The sequence below is a fragment of the Oncorhynchus tshawytscha genome, linkage group LG07 (genome assembly GCF_018296145.1).
Source record: "Oncorhynchus tshawytscha isolate Ot180627B linkage group LG07, Otsh_v2.0, whole genome shotgun sequence".
In the NCBI taxonomy this organism is placed as follows: domain Eukaryota; kingdom Metazoa; phylum Chordata; class Actinopteri; order Salmoniformes; family Salmonidae; genus Oncorhynchus; species Oncorhynchus tshawytscha.
Window position 1 is genome coordinate 72226503 of NC_056435.1, and position 22421 is coordinate 72248923.

General features: G+C 43.8%; 2 protein-coding genes across 6 annotated transcripts in view; both read right to left on the minus strand.

Annotated features, from left to right (window-relative positions):
• Positions 1-1128: 1128 nt before the first annotated feature.
• On the minus strand, positions 1129-14536 carry tamm41 (TAM41 mitochondrial translocator assembly and maintenance homolog). Of its 3 annotated transcripts, XM_042324904.1 has the most exons (8): positions 14110-14536; positions 11945-12127; positions 10809-10901; positions 9428-9578; positions 7242-7387; positions 6338-6503; positions 1888-1950; positions 1130-1340 (listed from the first exon to the last, which is right to left on the minus strand). In XM_042324904.1, exons 1-8 carry the CDS (start codon positions 14245-14247, stop codon positions 1264-1266), a joined length of 1017 nt encoding a protein of 338 aa, XP_042180838.1. In that variant the 5' UTR covers positions 14248-14536; the 3' UTR covers positions 1130-1263. The 3 variants fall into 3 exon arrangements, with proteins under 3 accessions (XP_042180839.1, XP_042180838.1, XP_042180840.1); XM_042324905.1 differs by lacking the exon at positions 11945-12127 and having other exon boundaries at positions 1129-1340; XM_042324906.1 differs by lacking the exons at positions 10809-10901; positions 11945-12127; positions 14110-14536 and adding an exon at positions 10727-10784.
• Positions 14537-22017: 7481 nt separating this feature from the next.
• The window catches only part of pusl1 (pseudouridine synthase like 1), a 59300-nt gene continuing 58896 nt past the window's right edge, over positions 22018-22421 (minus strand). For all 3 annotated transcript variants that reach the window (XM_042324910.1, XM_042324907.1, XM_042324909.1), the window contains one exon: positions 22018-22382. In XM_042324910.1, coding sequence (XP_042180844.1) covers positions 22345-22382 — 38 coding nt within the window. In that variant the 3' untranslated portion in view covers positions 22018-22344. The remainder of the gene's footprint in view (positions 22383-22421) is intronic.

The following is a 22421-nucleotide window of genomic DNA, read 5'->3' on the forward strand; positions in this document are numbered from 1 at the left end:
TTGTGCATAAATTTGTTCGTGAGTAAGATAATGCATCCACCTGACAGGTGTGGCATATCAATAAACTGATTAAACAGCATGATCATTACACAGGTGCAACTTTTGCTGGGAGACGAAAAAAAAAAAAAAGGCCACTTTAAAAATGTGCAGTTTAGTTTTCAACACAATGCCACAGATGTCAAGTTAAGGGAACGTGCTGATTGCAATAATGTTCACCGGAGCTGTTGTCATAGAATTGAATGTTCATTTGTCTCACCATAAGACGCCTCCAACCAAAATGTCAGTTAAAATCGATCAGCACTTCCGGTTTTGTTCTGTTTTGACGAAACGTCTGCAACTAAAAAAAAGTTTGGTTTGGCAGAATGAATACACCCCAGGTAATGGCTGATTTAAAATGGTCAACAGACCCTATAGACATGTAGATTAAAACGGTCAACAGACCCTATAGACATGTAGATTAAAACGGTCAACAGACCCTATAGACATGTAGATTAAAACGGTCAACAGACCCTATAGACATGTAGATTAAAACGGTCAACAGACCCTATAGACATGTAGATTAAAACGGTCAACAGACCCTATAGACATGTAGATTAAAACGGTCAACAGACCCTATAGACATGTAGATTAAAATGGTCAACAGACCCTATAGACATGTAGAGTAAGACAGGGAAACAGGGCTTCATTTTTTTTTTTTTTTTAAAAGGACCTCTTTGTGCAACTGGGTTATATTCAGTTAGGTGAAACATTTACAACGCTGCAGGTAAAAAACTATAACGATTCCCTATTGTGCATGACAGAGTATCGTATATATGTTGTGCACAACACATTTCTATCCATCTATCTAAAACGTTCTGTGATGTTGCATCCTCTTGAACAATGCCCCCAAGGGGAACAGGTTGGTATATCAGTTCATCCAGGCAGAAAGGAACTGTGCAGTATATAGCCATTTATAAAAACGGGGTGGTTCGAGCCCTGAATGCTGATTGGCTGAAAGCCGTAGTATATCAGACCGTATACCACGGGTATGACAAAACATTTATTTTTACTGCTCTAATTACATTGGTAACCAGTTATATTTAAGCAATAAGGCACCTCGGGGAGGTTGTGATATATGGCCAATATACCACGTCTAAGGGCTGTGTCCAGGCACTCCGCGTTGCGTCGTTCATACGTACGTATGTAAGAACAGCCCTTAGCCGTGGTATATTGGCCATATACCACACCCCCTCGGGCCTTATTGCTTAAATATAACTGGGAGGATCAAGGCGTCTTCATTCTCCAGCCCTTCCACATCTTCTGGAGCTTCTTGGTGCTGTAGGACAGCGACTTCAGCAGCCCTGTATGAGGAGAACACAGTCAGGTAGACCTGTACATCTGCCCTGTATGAGGAGAACACAGTCAGGTAGACCTGTACATCTGCCCTGTATGAGGAGAACACAGTCAGGTAGACCTGTACATCTGCCCTGTATGAGGAGAACACAGTCAGGTAGACCTGTACATCTGCCCTGTATGAGGAGAACACAGTCAGGTAGACCTGTACATCTGCCCTGTATGAGGAGAACACAGTCAGGTAGACCTGTACATCTGCCCTGTATGAGGAGAACACAGTCAGGTAGACCTGTACATCTGCCCTGTATGAGGAGAACACAGTCAGGTAGACCTGTACATCTGCACTGTATGAGGAGAACACAGTCAGGTAGACCTGTACATCTGCCCTGTATGAGGAGAACACAGTCAGGTAGACCTGTACATCTGCCCTGTATGAGGAGAACACAGTCAGGTAGACCTGTACATCTGCACTGTATGTTGTATGTGTACTTAGTGTTGATATCCTCAAATTAATTAAATATATAATAATAGATGCAAACTATTCTTTTCTTTTACCAGCCGTGGCGATTCCTTTGGCGGTCTGAGTTATGCTTGACGACTTCACTATTGACGATATCCCTGTAGGAAAGAAACAAAAGAGTCTGGGTCAATGATATATATACACACACACACACACACACACACACACACACACACACACTAGATGACTGGTAGGGGGCACTGTTTTGAAGCCAGCGATAAACTTCAACAGAGTGATGACTGGAGTGAAAGAGATACCTCTGATATCAATGCAAAATTGACAAAAAAAAATTGTCTATTGAATCAAGTCGATAGGATTGTTTATAGGAATACGACTTTTAGATCGCGAAAACGTCTATCATACATGTCAGATTTAATACCGGCCGATGTCATAACGCGGGAGGTTGTCTTCTCTCGAATGAGCCATTGATCATAGCTAGCTAGCTAGCTAGCTAGCTAGCCAGCCAGCCCATTGAGAGCGCATTGCATTGTGGGTTTTTGTAGTCGACTTGAGCTGCAACAGATTTCCACGTGCTGCTACCAACCTTATTATAACGACAAAATGAAACATTTGTTCACAAAAAAAAAATATACTGTTCTCACCTATTAGTCTGACACTAAATTAGAGGAACGAGTGGATTTGTGGATCAGGGTGGAATTCTCCTTTAAGGTCTACATTCATTCCACATTTACACACCTAAATGCATACTTTTAAATTATATTATGCGCGCTAAACACATTTTTTAAAAATCTAAACATTTTTTGGGAAATTACTCATGTTATTGGATCCACTACAACAAAAATACTTAAATACATGTAATTTTGCCCTTGAAGCATTTAGTACTGTAGAATTCCATGTATTCCTATGGAGGACTGGTCCTACTGAGACAATATGGCCGACTGGTGGCTTCAAAGCCTCTGGCCAATACATAGCAATCCAGGGTTTTATATACAGTCAGAAGTTTACATACACCTTAGCCAAATACATTTAAACTCAGTTTATTCACAATTTCTGACATTTATTCCTAGTAAAAATTCCCTGTCTTTACGTCAGTTAGGATCACCACTTTATTTTAAGAATGTGAAATGTAAGAATAATAGTAGAGAGAATTATTTATTTCATCACATTCACAGTGGGTCAGAAGTTTACATACAGTCGTTCCAAAGTCTGTTGCCTCAGTGTCTAGATATTTTTGTCAGATGTTACTATGGAATACTGAAGTATAATTACAAGCATTTCATAAGTGTCAAAGGCTTTTATTGACAATTACATGAAGTTGATGCAAATAGTCAATATTTGCAGTGTTGACCCCCCTTTTCAAGACCTCTGCAATCCGCCCTGGCATGCTGTCAATTAACTTCTGGGCCACATCCTGACTGATGGCAGCCCATTTTTGCATAATCAATGCTTGGAGTTTGTCAGAATTTGTGGGGTTTTGTTTGTCCACCCGCCTCTTGAGGATTGACCACAAGTTCACAATGGGATTAAGGTCTGGGGAGTTTCCTGGCCATGGACCCAAAACATCGATGTTTTGTTCCCCGAGCCACTTAGTTATCACTTTGCCTTATGGCAAGGTGCTCCATCATGCTGGAAAAGGCATTGTTCATCACCAAACTGTTCCTGGATGGTTGGGAGAAGTTGCTCTCGGAGGATGTGTTGGTACCATTCTTTATTCATGTCTGTGTTCTTAGGCAAAATTGTGAGCGAGCCCACTCCCTTGGCTGAGAAGCAACCCCACACATGAATGGTCTCAGGATGCTTTACTGTTGGCATGACACAGGACTGATGGTAGCGCTCACCTTGTCTTCTCCAGGACAAGCTTTTTTCCGGATGCCCCAAACAATCGGGAAGGGGATTCATCAGAGAAAATGACTTTACCCCAGTCCTCAGCAGTCCAATCCCTGTACCTTCTGCAGAATATCAGTCTGTCGCTGATGTTTTTCCTGGAGAGAAGTGGCTTCTTTGCTGCCCTTCTTGACACCAGGCCATCCTCCAAAAGTCTTCGCCTCACTGTGCGTACAGATGCACTCACACCTGCCTGCTGCCATTCCTGAGCAAGCTCTGTACTACTGGTGCCCCGATCCCGCAGCTGAATCAACTTTAGGAGACGGTTCTGGCGCTTGCTGGACTTTCTTGGGCTCCCTGAAGCCTTCTTCACAACAATTGAACTGCTCTCCTTGAAGAGCCGATAAATGGTTGATTTAGGTGCAATCTTACTGGCAGCAATATACTTGCCTGTGAAGCCCTTTTTGTGCAAAGCAATGATGACGGCACATGTTTCCTTGCAGGTAACCATGGTTGACAGAGGAAGAACAATGATTCCAAGCACCACCCTCCCTTTGAAGCTCCCAGTCTGTCATTCAAACTCAATCAGCTTGACAGAGTGATCTCCAGCCTTGTCAACACTCACACCTGTGTTAACGAGAGAATCACTGACATGATGTAAGCAAGTCCTTTTGGAAAAGAAAAAGAAACACCTATTTAGGTGAGGTGCTTGCTAGCGGAGTAGAAAACGTGAAAATAAAAGAGAGCCACACACTCTAGGAGCTCAGATGCAAAAATGTAATTACCAACATTGACAGCTAAGCTACCTTCATCAAGGTATAATCAATTTTTGCATCTGAGCTCCTAGAGTGTGCGGCTGTCTTTTTTTTTCAATCTGGTCCTTTTGTGGCAGGGCTGAAACGCAGTGGGAATGCTTTTGGGGGATTCAGTTCATTTGCATGGCAAAGAGGGACTTTGCAATTAATTGCAATTCATCTGATCACTCTAAATAACATTCTGGAGTAAATGCAAATTGCCATCATACAAACTGAGGCAGCAGACTCTGAACATTTGTGTGTGTCATTCTCAAAACTTTTGGCCACGACTGTCAGAAAGAAGTTTACATACACTCAATTAGTATTTGGTAGCATTGCCTTTACATGTTTTAACTTGGGTCAAACGTTTCGGGTAGCCTTCCACAAGCTTCCCACAATAAGTTGGGTGAATTTTGTCCCATTCCTCCAGACAGAGCTGGTGTAACTGAGTCAGGTTTGTAGGCCTCCTTGCTCACACATGCTTTTTCAGTTCTGCCCACACATTTTCTATAGGATTGAGTTCAGGGCTTTGTGATGGCCACTCCAATACCTTGACTTTGTTGTCCTTCAGCCATTTTTCCACAACTTTGGAAGTATTCTTGGGGTCATTGTCCATTTCGAAGACCCATTTGCGACCAAGCTTTAACTTCCTGACTGATGTCTTGAGATGTTGCTTCAATATATCCACAGCATTTTCCTACCTCATGATGCCATCTATTTTGTGAAGTGCACCAGTCCCTCCTGCAGCAAAGCACCCCCACAACATGATGCTGCCACCCCCATGCTTCACGGTTGGGATGGTGTTCTTAGGCTTGCAAGCCTCCCCCTTTTTCCTCCAAACATAACGATGGTCATTATGGCCAAACAGTTCTATTTTTGTTTCATCAGACCAGAGGACATTTCTCCAAAAAAGTACAATCTTTGTCCCCCTGTGCAGTTGCAAACTGTAGTCTGGCTTTTTTATGGCGGTTTTGGAGCAGTGGCTTCTTCCTTGCTGAGCGGCCTTTCAGGTTATGTTGATATAGAACTTGTTTTACTGTGGATATAGATACTTTTGTACCTGTTTCCTCCAGCATCTTCACAAGGTCCTTTGCTGTTGTTCTGGGATTGATTTGCACTTTTCGCACCAAAGTACATTCATCTCTAGGAGACAGAACACATCTCCTTCTTGAGCGGTATGACGGCTGCGTGGTCCCATGGTGGTTATACTTGCGTACTATTGTTTGTACAGATGAACGTGGTGCCTTCAGGCATTTGAAAATTGCACCCAAAGATGAACCAGACTTGTGGAGGTCAACAATTGTTTTCCTGAGGTCTTGGCTGATTTCTTTTGATTTTCCCATGATGTTAAGCAAAGAGGCACTGAGTATGAAGGTAGGCCTTGAAATACATCCACAGGTACACCTCCAATTAACTCAAATTATGTCAATTAGCCTATCAGAAGCTTCTAAAGCCATGACGTAATTTTCTGGAATTTTCCAAGCTGTTTAAAGGCACAGTCAACATAGTGTATGTAAACTTCTGACCCACTGGAATTGTGATACAGTGAATTATAAGTGAAATAATCTGTCTGTAAACAATTGTTGGAAAAATGACTTGTCATGCACAAAGTAGATGTCCTAACCGACTTGCCAAAACTATAGTTTGTTAACAAGACATTTGTGGAGTGGTTGAAAAACGAGTTTTAATGATTCCATCCTAAGTGTATGTAAACTTCCGACTTCAACCATAGCTCATACATCATGTACATCATTAGTCATACACATTAGTCATATATATTGTACATTAGTTATTATGTTTAGCAGCACCAGCTGTCAGATCGATTCAACCCTCGTTTCATCGCCTTGCCCAGGATTCGAACCAGCAACCTTTGGCTACAGGTCTACAGGTCCACTGAACTATATACCTTGCTGCACCACAGAACCACAGTCGGGGTCCTGGGCCACCTGTAGTAGTATCTCCTCCACGTCCCTGTTCTTCCCAGGCGGGTCCACCAGTCGTGTGATCCTCTGCTGCAGGGTCCTGGGGAGGGCCATTAGCTGGACAAACTGACCCTCTGGACTCTTATCCACCTGGAAGATTTACTCATATTACACACCTAGAACACACACACGTTATGGGCCCTGGGGGAGGGGCGTCAGCTGGTTAGGGGCCCTGGGGGAGGGGGGTTAGGGGCGTCAGCTGGTTAGGGGCCCTGGGGGAGGGGGCGTCAGCTGGTTAGGGGCCCTGGGGGAGGGGGCGTCAGCTGGTTAGGGGCCCTGGGGGAGGGGCGTCAGCTGGTTAGGGGCCCTGGGGAGGGGCGTCAGCTGGTTAGGGGCCCTGGGGGAGGGGCGTCAGCTGTTTAGGGGCCCTGGGGAGGGGCGTCAGCTGTTTAGGGGCCCTGGGGAGGGGCGTCAGCTGTTTAGGGGCCCTGGGGAGGGGCGTCAGCTGTTTAGGGGCCCTGGGGAGGGGCGTCAGCTGTTTAGGGGTCCTGGGGAGGGGCGTCAGCTGTTTAGGGGCCCTGGGGGAGGGGCGTCAGCTGGTTAGGGGCCCTGGGGAGGGGCGTCAGCTGGTTAGGGGTCCTGGGGAGGGGCGTCAGCTGGACAAACTGACCCTCCAGACTTCAACACACCTACAGGAGGGTATCTCTCCAGGAACAGGGTTGGAGTTAAAACCTACAGGAGGGTATCTCTCCAGGAACAGGGTCGGAGTTAAAACCTACAGGATGGTATCTCTCCAGGAACAGGGTTGAAGAGCCCTGATATAGAATGTATACACACTATCATATGAACACAATTGGGATGGAGGCCAGACCCACACACACTTCTCACCTCCAGTTTCCCCTGCTGTGGCTTGTACACCACCTGTGGACACTCTTGCAGAATATTGTTGTAGAGGATGCGGAAGTGTTGGACGTTTTCCTTGACAATGTTAGCCACCTTGGACCGGTCTTCTCCAATCACCATCCTGAAATCCCCTTGGGTGTGGTGGGACAACAGACAGTTTCACAACCAACCAGCAGAACAGTTACACTAATAACCAATATTCTCCACCCTTCTCACCATGTGTGCGTTTTTCACTCCCCGTCATGGATTTGAGAAGCATTTGATTGGTGCATTGCGTGGAGGGAGTTCCCACCAATTTTAAATGCATGTAAATGAAGTGTTCGAGGGGGGTGAATTGGGACGCAAAACGGGGCGAGTATTAAAGGGGCAGCAGCGTAGCCTAGTGGTTAGAGCATTGGACTAGTAACCGGAAGGTTGCAAGTTCAAATCCCTGAGCTGACAAGGTACAAATCTGTCGTTCTGCCCCTGAACAGGCAGTTAACCCACAGTTCCTAGGCCGTCATTGAAAATAAGAATTTGTTCTTAACTGACTTCCCTAGTTTAAATAAAAATAAAACATTTTTAAAAAAAAGCGTTTGTATACTAGCATGAGTTAAAATAAAATAAAATAAATAAACAAACGTCACAAACGTCTGTGCCTCGGAAAACTAGAAAATAATATTACGCTTTGTCGTACAACCAACAACAAAACCGTAACATGTCCTCAACATGAATGACATATTTCTTGTTTAGGTCTTAGTTGCGTAATTGGACATCATGTTCGATGCAGTATTTCTCACGTGAGAAAACGTACTTGGAAACCTGTCGTCTCTCGTTGCATGACAACAAAAAGAAAAAATCCTGACCAATCACTGAAGAAGGGCAGAAAAACTTAATTGAAGAATCCTGACCAATCACTGAAGAAGGGCAGAAAAACTTAATTGAAGAATCCTGACCAATCACTGAAGAAGGGCAGAAAAACTTAATTGAAGAATCCTGACCAATCACTGAAGAAGGGCAGAAAAACTTAATTGAAGAATCCTGACCAATCACTGAAGGGCAGAAAAACTTAATTGAAGAATCCTGACCAATCACTGAAGAAGGGCAGAAAAACTTAATTGAAGAATCCTGACCAATCACTGAAGAAGGGCAGAAAAACTTAATTGAAGAATCCTGACCAATCACTGAAGAAGGGCAGAAAAACTTAATTGAAGAATCCTGACCAATCACTGAAGAAGGGCAGAAAAACTTAATTGAAGAATCCTGACCAATCACTGAAGAAGGGCAGAAAAACTTAATTGAAGAATCCTGACCAATCACTGAAGGGCAGAAAAACTTAATTGAAGAATCCTGACCAATCACTGAAGAAGGGCAGAAAAACTTAATTGAAGAATCCTGACCAATCACTGAAGGGCAGAAAAACTTAATTGAAGACCAATCACTGAAGAAGGGCAGAAAAACTTAATTGAAGAATCCTGACCAATCACTGAAGAAGGGCAGAAAAACTTAATTGAAGAATCCTGACCAATCACTGAAGAAGGGCAGAAAAACTTAATTGAAGAATCCTGACCAATCACTGAAGAAGGGCAGAAAAACTTAATTGAAGAATCCTGACCAATCACTGAAGAAGGGCAGAAAAACTTAATTGAAGAATCCTGACCAATCACTGAAGAAGGGCAGAAAAACTTAATTGAAGAACTGACCAATCACTGAAGAAACTTAATTGAAGAATCCTGACCAATCAGAAAAACTTAATTGAAGAATCCTGACCAATTACTGAAGAAGGGCAGAAAAACTTAATTGAAGAATCCTGACCAATCACTGAAGAAGGGCAGAAAAACTTAATTGAAGAATCCTGACCAATCACTGAAGAAGGGCAGTAAAAGACTTCAGCTACCGAACTTTCAGCTCTGCCTCAATAAAAACAAAATTGTGTGTTCAAACAAGCTGGGGTAAAAATTTAAAAAACTGCCGAACACTAAAACTAACAAAAACGTCCCACCATTTTGACGGTGAAGCATAACAGTAATGTTACACTCGTCAACAGCTTAGGAAGAAAAACGAAAACAACTCATTGTGCTTAACATTGACTTTGCAGATAGCAGCTACTTAGGTGTTTGTTTACTTTATTTAAAATGAAGTAATGTTACGTTGCCCCTAAATAATTCAAATGTAACTAAAAGTCTAGTCACCGGCGTAGGAGAGCCCGGCAATCTGCAGGAGCAGGTCCTCTTCAGAGAAACTCTCAGGCAGCATGAGGAAGGAGGCAGTCACAGCGCTCTTCAGGTTCCCCACCAACGCAGCACGCATCTTCCCGTTCTCACCCTGCACTAGGATCTTCACCTAAACAACAACAACATAGTCACCTTCCTGTTCTCACCCTGCACTAGGATCTTCACCTAAACAACAATAACATAGTCAGCTTCCTGTTCTCACCCTGCACTAGGATCTTCACCTAAACAACAACAACATAGTCACCTTCCTGTTCTCACCCTGCACTAGGATCTTCACCTACACAATAACAGTCAGCTTCCTGTTCTCACCCTGCACTAGGATCTTCACCTACACAACAACAACATAGTCAGCTTCCTGTTCTCACCCTGCACTAGGATCTTCACCTACACAACAATAACATAGTCAGCTTCCTGTTCTCACCCTGCACAGGATCTTCAGGTACACAAAACCAGCTTCCTGTTCTCACCCTGCACTGATCTTGTACACAATAACAGTCATAGTTCCTGTTCTCACCCTGCACTGGATCTTCACCTACACAATAACATAGTCAGCTTCTGTTCTCATCCTGCACTAGGATCTTCACCACCAATAACATAGTCAGTTCCTGTTCTCACCCTGCTCAGGATCCAAACCTACACAACAATAACATAGTCAGCTTCCTGTTCTCACCCTGCACTAGGATCTTCAGTCACAACAATAACAGTCAGCTTCCTGTTCTCACCCTGCACTAGGATCTTCACCACACACAACAACATAGTCAGCTTCCAGTCTCATCCTGCATCTAGGATCTTCACCTTAACAGTCACCTGTTCTCACCCTGCACTAGGATCTTCACCTACACAACAACAACATAGTCAGCTTCCTGTTCTCACCCTGCACTAGGATCTTCACCTACACAACAATAACATAGTCAGCTTCCTGTTCTCACCCTGCACAGCAGTCAGGTACCAAAACCATGGTGCACGACTGAATTGTAACTAAACTTATAGTTCCATCGCCTGGTTGTATCTGTGATCACATGACCACCATCATGGTTATGTACATGCTCAACAAACCTCTGCTCTAGGTTACAGTCACCTCTGCTCTAGGTTACAGTCACCTCTGCTCTAGGTTACAGTCACCTCTGATCTAGGTTACAGTCACCTCTGATCTAGGTTACAGTCACCTCTGATCTAGGTTACAGTCACCTCTGATCTAGGTTACAGTCACCTCTGATCTAGGTTACAGTCACCTCTGCCACAGGGACCAACACCTACCGGTTTGTGCAGTCACCTCTGCCACAGGGACCAACACCTACCGGTTTGTGCAGTCACCTCTGCCACAGGGACCAACACCTACCGGTTTGTGCAGTCTGCCAGCAATATACATGGTCTTCCAGTGGAGCAGGTCGTCAATCAGAGAGTCAGTACTGATCACGCCATACTTCATTATCTGTCAAGAGAGAGAGAAGATCTTTAGGTTACAGAGACGAGCCAGATTAAAACAAGATGTTGGAGAGGTGCAGTGAAATGTGTTTGGAGAGGTGCAGTGAAATGTTTTGGAGAGGTGCAGTGAAATGTGTTGTTTTACTGGGTCTGCCATAGTAGCACGGTGCCCCTGGAGCACATTAGGCTGAAGTGCCTTGCTCAAGAGCACATCGACAGTTTTTTTTAAACAAAGCTATCTACAAGTTGACTTGTTTTTCTATAATTGTAGAAACCTCATCCCCAGACTATTGCACACAGCGCATATAAACCTGAGACATCAACCATTCTAAACTGGCCTTAGTGGGAGTGACTATAGAATTACAGTTTGGCAAAAAAGTATTTAGTCAGCCACCAATTGTGCAAGTTCTCCCACTTAAAAAGATGAGAGAGGCCTGTAATTTTCATCATAGGTACACTTCAACTATGACAGACAAAATGAGGGGAAAAAATCCAGAAAATCACTTTGTAGGATTTTTTATGAATTTATTTGCAAATTATGGTGGAAAATAAGTATTTCGGCCCTGCAGACGCTCGGCCCTGCAGACGCTCGGCCCTGCAGACGCTCGGCCCTGCAGACGCTCGGCCCTGCAGACGCTCGGCCCTGCAGACGCTCGGCCCTGCAGACGCTCGGCCCTGCAGACGCTCGGCCCTGCAGACGCTCGGCCCTGCAGACGCTCGGCCCTGCAGACGCCGGCCCTGCAGACGCTCGGCCCTGCAGACGCTCGGCCCTGCAGACGCTCGGCCCTGCAGACGCTCGGCCCTGCAGACGCTCGGCCCTGCAGACACTCGGCCCTGCAGACACTCGGCCCTGCAGACACTCGGCCCTGCAGACACTCGGCCCTGCAGACACTCGGCCCTGCAGACACTCGGCCCTGCAGACACTCGGCCCTGCAGACACTCGGCCCTGCAGACACTCGGCCCTGCAGACACTCGGATGTCGATGGGCTCCACGATCAGCTCCTTGGTCTAACTGACGTTGGAGGGAATACCTAAAACATACACGCCTACCCTTCCATCCACAGGTATTAAGGTGTTGTAGTACACCCCAGCCCCGTGTTCTTCCTGTATCCGGCTGATCTTCCTAGGACCCAGGAACTTTAATACAGAATAATGTTTTCTGTTCTGCATCAGGTTCATGGTGTGCCAGGTGACTGGATCGTCTACAGCGAACACAAAATCCAGCATGTTTTTCTGGGAGGGGGAGAAGAGATGCTCGTCAGTTATATTGTTCAAGGATTTTTATCAATAATGACTAATTATGTAAACATTTCAATCAGGACTGACTAATCAGAATACTATTATGTTACTGTATAGATGTATGAATGTTCTTTTAATCCTAGTACTGAATATAATGTGTGTAAATATAATCAAGATTTAGAACAATGACGGTCTGTTCCTTGGTAGAAATGAATGAACTTATAGGCAGACTGGCTAGAATGCTTATCTACACAGGAAGACCTTGGCTCGGTCATAAATTATATTAAATTGTTGGGAGACGATGTGGGAAGGCTTGAGAACTATACTGCCTTTATACCAGAGTGGAGAAGAGACGGGACAGTTCGAAAACTAATGACGTCATTTTCAGTTTATAACCTGTGGTAAACTGTATCGTGTTCAGTACTCTCGACAATAAATGCTGCTGATTGATTTTGAGACTGGTCGCTGTCCATTTTATGCAAATAAGAGTCTTACAAATTCTTAGAAGTGGACAGAGTGTTTAATTAAATTGGGTATTAAAACATGTAGGAATTTAATTCCTGTAACAGACACAGAAGAGGAACACGACAAGGTTGTTCCTTCTGCAGCAGCGTTGTATTTCAACAACCACGGTATTGATATCTACCCTACACGACCAAAAGTATGTGGACACCTGCTCGTCGACCATCTCATTCCATAAATCATGGGCATTAATATGGAGTTGTTCCCCCCTTTGCTGCTATAACAGCCTCCACTCTTCTGGGAAGGCTTTCCACTAGATGTTGGAACATTGCTGCTATAACAGCCTCCACTCTTCTGGGAAGGTTTTCCACTAGATGTTGGAACATTGCTGCGGGGACTTGCTTCCATTCAGCCACAAGAACGTTAGTGAGGTCGGACACTGATGTTGGGTGATTAGGCCTGGCTCGCAGTCAGCATTCCAATTCATCCCAAAGGTGTTCAATGGGGTTGAGGTCAGGGCTCTGTGCAGGCCAGTCAAGTTCTTCCACACCGATTTCAACAAACTATTTCTGTATGGACCTCGCTTTTAGCGCGGGGGAATTGTCATGCTGAAACAGGAAAGGGCCTTCCCCAAACTTTTGCCACAAAGTTGGAAGCACAGAATCACCTAGAATGTCATTGTATGCTGTAGCGTTAAGATTTCCCTTCTCTGGAACTAAGGGGCCCGAACCAGGAAAAACAGCCCCAGACCATTATTATTCCTCCTCCACCAAACTTTACAGTTGGCACTATGCATCGGGACAGGTAGCATTCTATTGAGGCATGTAGCTTTCTCCTGGCATCCGCCAAAACCTAGATGCGTCTAGAGTGAGTGATTCATCACGCCAGAGTCCATTGGCGGCGAGCTTAACGCCACTCCTGCCGACGCTTGGCATTGTGGATGGTGATCTTAGCCTTGTAGTGAGTGTTGCAACCGAGGACAGACGTGTTTTTCTTTTACACACTACGCCCGCTAATGCGTTGTTGCTCCTAGACGTTGCCATCTCACAATAACAGCACTTACAGTTGACCGGGGGGGCAGCTCTAGCAGGGCAGAAATGCAACTTGTTGTAAAGGTAGCATCTTATGACAGTCCCACATAGAAAGTCACTGAGCTCTTCAGTACGGGCCATTCTACTGTCAATGTTTGTCTATGGAGATTGCATGGCCGTGTGCCCGATTTTATACACCTGTCAGAAACGGGTGTGGCTGAAATAGCCAAATACACTAATTTGAAGAAGTGTCCACATACTTTTGTATATATATATATATATATATATATATATATATATATATATTTCTGCGCTCTTGCTAGTCGTGCATGTTGTCTTCTTAAAGTTTGGCATGACAGACGGTTCCATAAATTGGCAAGAGGGCACACTGGCACCCAGGCGTCCTAGCCTACTGCCGAAGTCTGTATCATTTCGTCTAATGACATGCATATACTAAAGAATATATTATGTCTCACGACTTACCCCCATTTGACCTTGGCTAGTTCCATTTTGTTTGAATACTCCAGATCCATAGGCAAATGCGAGGCTGATGTCTTGAGGGAACTGCGACAGTATTCTTCGGTAGAGCACACTGGTGTTCTGCAGAGCTGGAAGCGTCATGATTGCAATGCGCTTTCATATAAATGGAGCTACAACAAGACTGAGAATGACATTTCAGCCAATTTAGCTAACCGGCCATTGCAAAGTATATTCACCGGCTCCGCTATTTCTTATCTAATAATTACAAACACGAGAAAAGTGAAGCAGCAAACGGTCACATAAGCCTACGCAATAGCATGGCACAGAAGTTCACTTTGACCATGGTTCCTGACTTTAATACATAGCTAGATGTGCCAATATTATCTGCACTGTTGTTGCTTTTTTCGTCATCAACACTAAGAAAGTACATCCGGGTTACGGAATTTCAGAAACGTTCTAAATAAAAGTCCCCCACGTAATTTTAGAAAAGTGTCAATACCTGAATTTATTCATGATGTGAAAAATAATTATCTAAACATTAACATTAATTAGTCACATGTGTTCATATTTAAGTGACATTTGGGGTTTTCAAACATGTTCCAAGGTCAAATAAATGCCCCCAATGCTAATCACTGTGATTGAAATAGGTGCTACAGTAAAAGTATTGTAGAATGTATATATGGTGTCATTTCATGGGGTGTTGAATAATACAGAATGTTGCTGGCCTTTTACTCCACCCAATTCATTGGGCACAATGTGAATCATAGTATATGGAATACAGGAAGGAGTAGGCAGCAATAGTAAGGAGGTGGTGAGGAAGGAGGTGGTGAAGGAGATGGTGGTGAGGAAGGAGGTGGTGAAGGAGATGGTGGTGAGGAAGGAGGTGGTGAAGGAGATGGTGGTGAGGAAGGAGGTGGTGATGAAGGAGGTGGTGAAGGATGTGGTGAGGAAGGAGGTGGTGAAGAAGGAGGTGGTGAGGAAGGAGGTGGTGAAGAAAAAGGAGGTGGTGAGGAAGGAGGTGGTGAAGGATGTGGTGAGGAAGGAGGTGGTGAAGAAGGAGGTGGTGGTGAGGAAGGAGGTGGTGAAGAAGGAGGTGGTGAGGAAGAAGGTGGTGAGGAAGGAGGTGGTGAAGAAGGAGGTGGTGAGAAAGGGTGGTGGTGAAGAAGGAGGTGGTGAGGAAGGAGGTGGTGAAGAAGGATGTGGTGAGGAAGGAGGTGGTGAGGAAGGAGGTGGTGAAGAAGGAGGTGGTGAAGAAGGAGGTGGTGAAGAAGGAGGTGGTGAGGAAGGAGGTGGTGAAGAAGGAGGTGGTGAGGAAGGAGGTGGTTAGGAAGGAGGTGGTGAAGAAGGAGGTGGTGAAGAAGGAGGTGGTGAGGAAGGAGGTGGTGAGGAAGGAGGTGGTGAAGAAGGAGGTGGTGAAGAAGGAGGTGGTGAAGAAGGAGGTGGTGAGGAAGGAGAAGGTGAGGAAGGAGGTGGTGAAGAAGGATTAGTAGGAGTTGACTGTACTGAATGTGACGCTGTTGTCTGCGGTGATAGAGTTAACTGTGGAGTTGACTGTACTGAATGTGACGCTGTTGTCTGCGGTGATAGAGTTAACTGTGGAGTTGACTGTACTGAATGTGACGCTGTTGTCTGCGGTGATAGAGTTAACTGTGGAGTTGACTGTACTGAATGTGACGCTGTTGTCTGCGGTGATAGAGTTAACTGTGGAGTTGACTGTACTGAATGTGACGCTGTTGTCTGCGGTGATAGAGTTAACTGTGGAGTTGAAAAATGAACAGGCTTAGAACAAAACGTATAACATCTCCCAAGCCTGTGTTTACATATACATTATTATTATTAAACCATATACATTATTATGGGCGTTTATCCAAACACGACGTTCATTATTCCCACATGTCCAACGAACCACGGCGGAGTTAGTGCCTATTATTATTTCTCTATACATCTCAAGCAAACTGGAAACAAATTAAAACCGTGATAAGATCTGTAAGAAACAAGAAACCATTTTAAGCGTAGGACCGGTCATGTACATAACAGACAATTCCATTAAAAACATATCCATTTCTCAATGTGCGCCACCTTATAATCTTCTTTATCTTATATAAAGTAGTGATTTTATTCAGTTTAGATTTTTCCCTGATGTAATTATAATTGTGTAACATAATTGTAACATTATGCGCTATGACTATGAAAAACTACAACATTTTGGGGGGGATTTCGTATTGTACACATACCGTTTAACTGCACACTTTTATTTTGAAGGCAAAATCAGATGAAACGGAAGTCTTAATGCTGCTGCCGTGACACTAATGTTTTTTACGGTTCAATGTTTCATATCAACAGTGCAGGACCTTTCCATGTGTTCACTGCCACCGTGTGGCTCGAGAGGGAACAATATTCAATCACTACGTAAATTAAGAACGCAGCACATGTCAAGTCGTGTTAATCATAGTTGTGTGTGTGTGTGTGTGTGTGTGTGTGTGTGTGTGTGTGTGTGTGTGTGTGTGTGTGTGTGTGTGTGTGTGTGTGTGTGTGTGTGTGTGTGTGTGTGTGTGTCTACGTAGATAAGTTACAGTACCAGTCCAAAGTTTGGACACCCCTTTATACATTGTAGAATAATAATGAAGACAACAAAGCTATGAAGTAACACATATGGAATCATGTAGTAACCAAAACAGTGTTAAACCAATCAACCAATCAAAATAAGTTTTATATTTGAGATTCTTCAAAGTAGCCTCCCTTTTCCTTAATGATAGCTTTGCACACACTTGGCATTCTCTCAACCAGCTTCATGAGGTAGTCACTTGGAATGCATTTCTATTAACAGGTGTGCCTGTGGAATATTCTTCTAAATGCGTTGGAGCCAATCAGTTCTGTTGTGACATGGTAGTGGTGGTATACAGAAGATAGCCCTATTTGGTAAAAGACCAAGTCCATATTATGGCACGAACAGCTCAAATAAGCAAAGAGAAACGACAGTCCATCATTACTTTAAGACATTTCAAGAACTTTTAAAGTTCCTTCAAGTGCAGTCGAAAAAACCATCAAGCACTATGATGAAACTGTCTCTCATGAGGACCACCACAGGAAAGGAAGAGCCAGAGTTACCTCTGCTGCAGAGGATAAGTTCATTAGAGTTACCAGGCTCAGAAATTGCAGCCCAAATAAATCCTTTACAGAGTTAAAGTAACAGTGGTGTGGGGTTGCTTTGCTGGTGACACTGTCTGTAATTTATTTAGAATTCACCTGTCAGGAACCACAGAATTCTGCAGCGATACTCCATCCCATCTGGTTTGCGCTTAGTGGGACTATCTTTTGTTTTTCAACAGGACAATGACCCAACACACCTCCAGGCTGTGTAAGGGCTATTTGAACAAGGAGAGTGATGGAGTGTTGCATCAGATGACCTGGCCTCCACAATCATCCGACCTCAACCCAATTGAGATGATTTGGGATGAGTTGGACTGCAGAGTGAAGGACAAGCAGCCAATAAGTGCTCAGTATATGTGGGAACTCATTTAAGACTGTTGGAAAAGCATTCCTCATGAATTTTGTTGAGAGAAAGCCAAGAGTGTGCAAAGCTTTCATCAAGGCAAAGGGTGGCTGCTTTATAGAATCTCAAATATAAAAAAATTTTTTTAACTTTTTTTGGTTACTACATGATTCCATATGTGTTATTTCATAGTTTTGATGTCTTTATTATTCTACAATGTAGAAAATAGTACAAATAAAGAAAAACACTTGAATGTGTAGGTGCCTTCCGGAACCTCACACTGATTCTTCAGCCACGTTGGGGAGAGGTATTTCATTCCCTGAGGATGTTTTTCCTGCAGAGGAGCCCAGCCACAGTTGCCCCAGTCTACAAAACTCAAGTTGTCATGGAGTATGCCTCCTTGTGCTTTTAAAGGGAATGTCAACAACAACAACATAACAGTCTGTCCTGCTCCTCTCCTCTCCTCTCCTCTCCTCTCCTCTCCTCTCCTCTCCTCTCCTCTCCCCTCAGTCACTTCAGTTGATTTGGCTTTCCAGCCTACCTTAGTCATCCCTCACCCATCATAGGCTTGCTATTCCCAACCAATCAGAGCACTTGGAAATGTTCATCTGGACACTGCACCCGCCCACTCAGGTCGGAGTGTTTATCATCTTCGTCGTCCGAAGGGAGGAGACGCCATGTTTCTGACGACTTTTTACTGTCAACAGCAACACGAAAAGTCTGAATGATTACTTCCTGTTACCTTGATAACCTTCAGACACATGTCCCACTGTATTACCGTTCTTTAATGTTAGAGTTGCTGCTTTGCCTATTGTTTATCATGTGCAATATTATTAAGTACTGCCATAAGTGTTATTGCATTGGTTGCAAAGGTGGTTTCATGGTTGTATTGGTAAACATCTTTTGCATGCAGACGCTACCACAGCGTTTTCTATAGTGGTGTTTTATTGTGCTTCCATGGGAGAGTCATTCTAGAGTCATCCCAGAGTCATTCTAGAGTCATCCCAGAGTCATCCCAGTCATTCTAGAGTCATCCCAGAGGGTTCTAGAGTCATCCCAGAGTCATTCTAGAGTCATCCCAGAGGGTTCTAGAGTCATCACAGAGTCATTCTAGACTCATCCCAGTCATTCTAGAGTCATCCCAGAGTCATTCTAGAGTCATCACAGAGTCATTCTAGAGTCATCACAGAGTCATTATAGACTCATCCCAGAGTCATTCTAGAGTCATCCCAGAGTCATTCTAGAGTCATCACAGAGTCATTCTAGAGTCATCCCAGAGTCATTCTAGAGTCATCCCAGAGTCATTCTAGAGTCATCCCAGAGTCATTCTAGAGTCATCCCAGAGTCATTCTAGAGTCATCCCAGAGTCATTCTAGAGTCATCCCAGAGTCATTCTAGAGTCATCACAGAGTCATTCTAGACTCATCCCAGTCATTCTAGAGTCATCACAGAGTCATTCTAGACTCATCCCAGAGTCATTCTAGAGTCATCACAGAGTCATTCTAGAGTCATCACAGAGTCATTCTAGACTCATCCCAGAGTCATTCTAGACTCATCCCAGAGTCATTCTAGAGTCATCACAGAGTCATTCTAGAGTCATCCCAGAGTCATTCTAGAGTCATCCCAGAGTCATCCCAGTCATTCTAGAGTCATCACAGAGTCATTCTAGACTCATCCCAGAGTCATTCTAGAGTCATCCCAGAGGGTTCTAGAGTCATCACAGAGTCATTCTAGACTCATCCCAGTCATTCTAGAGTCATCCCAGAGGGTTCTAGAGTCATCACAGAGTCATTCTAGACTCATCCCAGTCATTCTAGAGTCATCCCAGACGGTTCTTGGAGCTTGCTCATGTGAAGAGTAATTTATGACTTTGTGGCGCCAGATCTGATAAGATCTCAGCCTGGCAGATTCTCACACAAGGCTGGAGAGAGAGAGGGTGCCATACACATTGACCCTTTGTCATTCCAAATAATTGGTTTATCTCTCTCTCTCTCTCCAAGAGGTTTATGTTTTATATCGGTACTGTGTTTATAAGCCTTAATAGACATGTTGTAAGTGTAAAGCTATTTGTCATTTATTCATGAACATTTGTATATTGCATAGTTGTAAATGTGTGCATTTTCTTTTGTCTTTATAAAACCACAACGATAAGATTCCATGTCATTCAGATTACCACAGAAACATCTAGAAACATCCTCGAATAGAAACAGCTGTGTGTGGTGGTGACTATCGAGAGTACAGTGATGAGCCTTAACATCGTGTTCTAACAGGACAGCAGTGGGCAGAACCAATCAGTTATAAGTATATAGCGGGTGAGGGAAGTCACAGCCTGGCCACTCAGACGGATGAGGGCATTCCAGCCAAGCGTTTTGACGTGGTCCACCGAGATGGATTTAGTGACCAACAGTTTTTTTTTTACATGGTCTGTCTGTCATTTCTCCAGATTTAGCGACCAATAGTTTTTACAGAAGCTACTTCGGGATTTTGGCAATGAGACCCTTTATCTACCTCCCCAGAGATGATTTTGTGGATACTATTTTTCTCTGTGTCCTAGTATGAAGGAAGTTAGAGGTAGTTTCGCGAGCCAAAGCTAACAAGCGTTAGCCCAATGACTGGTAGTCTATGGGTATCTGCTAGCATGATGATTCCCAAAGTATCCCTTTTAAAACGTTAGTTTTGGTTTGACTAGGGAATGAGAGCCCTGTCGTTGTGCAGTTTGACTGACAGCTGACAGGACATGTTGACATGTACTCTTTGGTTCGACATGGGGACTCGTGATTGGCTGTTTGAGAAAAAAAATAGAAGAAACCTACACACTGCTCTTGATAGTATCACTGCTTTTTAATAAGCTTTACGTCTAAAGAGGGTTCTTCTTTTTTTCTCATTTTATTCAAACGTTACCAAGCACCTGCAAACAAAAAAAGAAGATAATTCAGACGAGCGAGTGCCCTTTTTGGAATTGATGTTTAGAAGTGTGAAATGAGCGATCGTAATTCTGGAGGTAGAGTCGCAGCGGTTAGATCAGTGACATCATTTATAATACTGAGTACAATTAAGGAACCAGGAACACTGAATACAGGAAACATTATTTATAGGCTGGCCAGAGAGAGAGAACATATTTAACTCACACAGTTGAATCACTCCAATAGATTAAAAGTTTATGGTTACATAGTCTTAAAAACAGATATTATGACCATATTTATACATCTTGTAGTACAGCAAGAAACACATATCCACTTAGTAGAATACACACTGTGGTGTAACATGAAATAAAGGTTTGTATACCAATACCAGGATGTCCACTATGTGTCTCCCACAGGTCCCCGGACCTGAGGTTGAGAGACAGTGTGCTATGCCTCAATCCCAATCCCAAACGGACCCTTAGACCCTACCACTTATTCACTTTTGTGGAGATCTGAGAGGATTTGATGTGTACAGTGGGGGAGAACAAGTATTTGATACACCGCCGATTTTGCGGGTTTTCCTACTTACAAAGCATGTAGAGGTCTGTAATTTGTATCATCGGTACACTTCAACTGTGAGAGACGGAATCTAAAACAAAAATCCAGAAAATCACATTGTATGATTTCGTATGATCTCTGTAATTGCAAACAAAGGTTTCTGTACCAAATATTAAGTTCTGCTTTTCTGATGTATCAAATACTTATGTCATGCAATAAAATGCAAATAAATTACCTAAAAATCATACAATGTGATTTTCTGGATTTTTGTTTTAGATTCCGTCTCTCACAGTTGTTGTGTACCGATGATAAAAAATTACAGACCTCTACGTGCTTTGTAAGTAGGAAAACCTGCAGAATCGGCAGTGTTTAAAATACTTGTTCTCCCCACTGTATAAGCAATATGGTGAAACTTCCACCTGACCCACAGGCGTCAAACTCATTGCACAGAAGACCGAGTGACAGTGGGGTTTTGCTCTTCCCTGGTACTTCCTGGTATCCCTGGTATCTCATCTTATCTACTACCTGACATGATGACCCCTTGCTGTCCCCAGTCCACCTGGCCATGCTGCTGCTCCAGTTTCAACTTCCACCTGACTGTGCTGCTGCTCCAGTTTCAACTGTTCTGCCTTATTATTATTCGACCATGCTGGTCATTTATGAACATTTGAACATCTTGGCCATGTTCTGTTATAATCTCCACCCGGCACAGCCAGAAGAGGACTGGCCACCCCACATAGCCTGGTTCCTCTCTAGGTTTCTTCCTAGGTTTTGGCCTTTCTAGGGAGTTTTTCCTAGCCACCGTGCTTCTACACCTGCATTGCTTGCTGTTTGGGGTTTTAGGCTGGGTTTCTGTACAGCACTTTGAGATATCAGCTGATGTACGAAGGGCTATATAAATAAATTTGATTTGATTTGATTTACTTGATTGATGAATTACGGTCACTAATTAGTAAGGAGCTCACCTCACCTGGTTGTCTAGGTCTCAGTAAGGAACTCCCCTCACCTGGTTGTCTAGGTCTCAGTAAAGATCTCCCCTCACCTGGGTGTCTAGGTCTCAGTAAAGACCTCCCCTCACCTGGGTGTCTAGGTGTTAGAAAACTAAAACCTGCAGACACTAGACCCTCCATGAAATTAGTTTGACACCCCTGACCTAGCCTATCAGAGGGGCAAATTGGAGGGATTAGTAAATTGCTTTTCAAATCCTCTCAGATCTCCACAAATGTGTAGGGCGTAACGTCTAGGGGTCCATTTGGGATTGGGCCTAGGTCATTAAAAGGGCAATCAACTCTGTGAATCCTCCTGAGTGTAAAGCTGCAGGTCTGTGGAAGAACAAAAACAACAGACATCAGAAAGGAAAG

What these genes read in the sequence shown, in the direction of transcription:
- tamm41 (XM_042324904.1), bottom strand. Translation starts at nt 14,247, where the DNA reads ATGACGCTTCCAGCTCTGCAGAACACCAGTGTGCTCTACCGAAGAATA. An exon ending in CTAGCCAAGGTCAAATGGGG is followed by an intron (nt 12,128 to 14,109) that starts GTAAGTCGTGAG and finishes TCCCCCTCCCAG; the next exon opens with AAAAACATGCTGGATTTTGT. An exon ending in TGGTTCTGTGGTGCAGCAAG is followed by an intron (nt 1,951 to 6,337) that starts GTATATAGTTCA and finishes TCTTTCCTACAG; the next exon opens with GGATATCGTCAATAGTGAAG.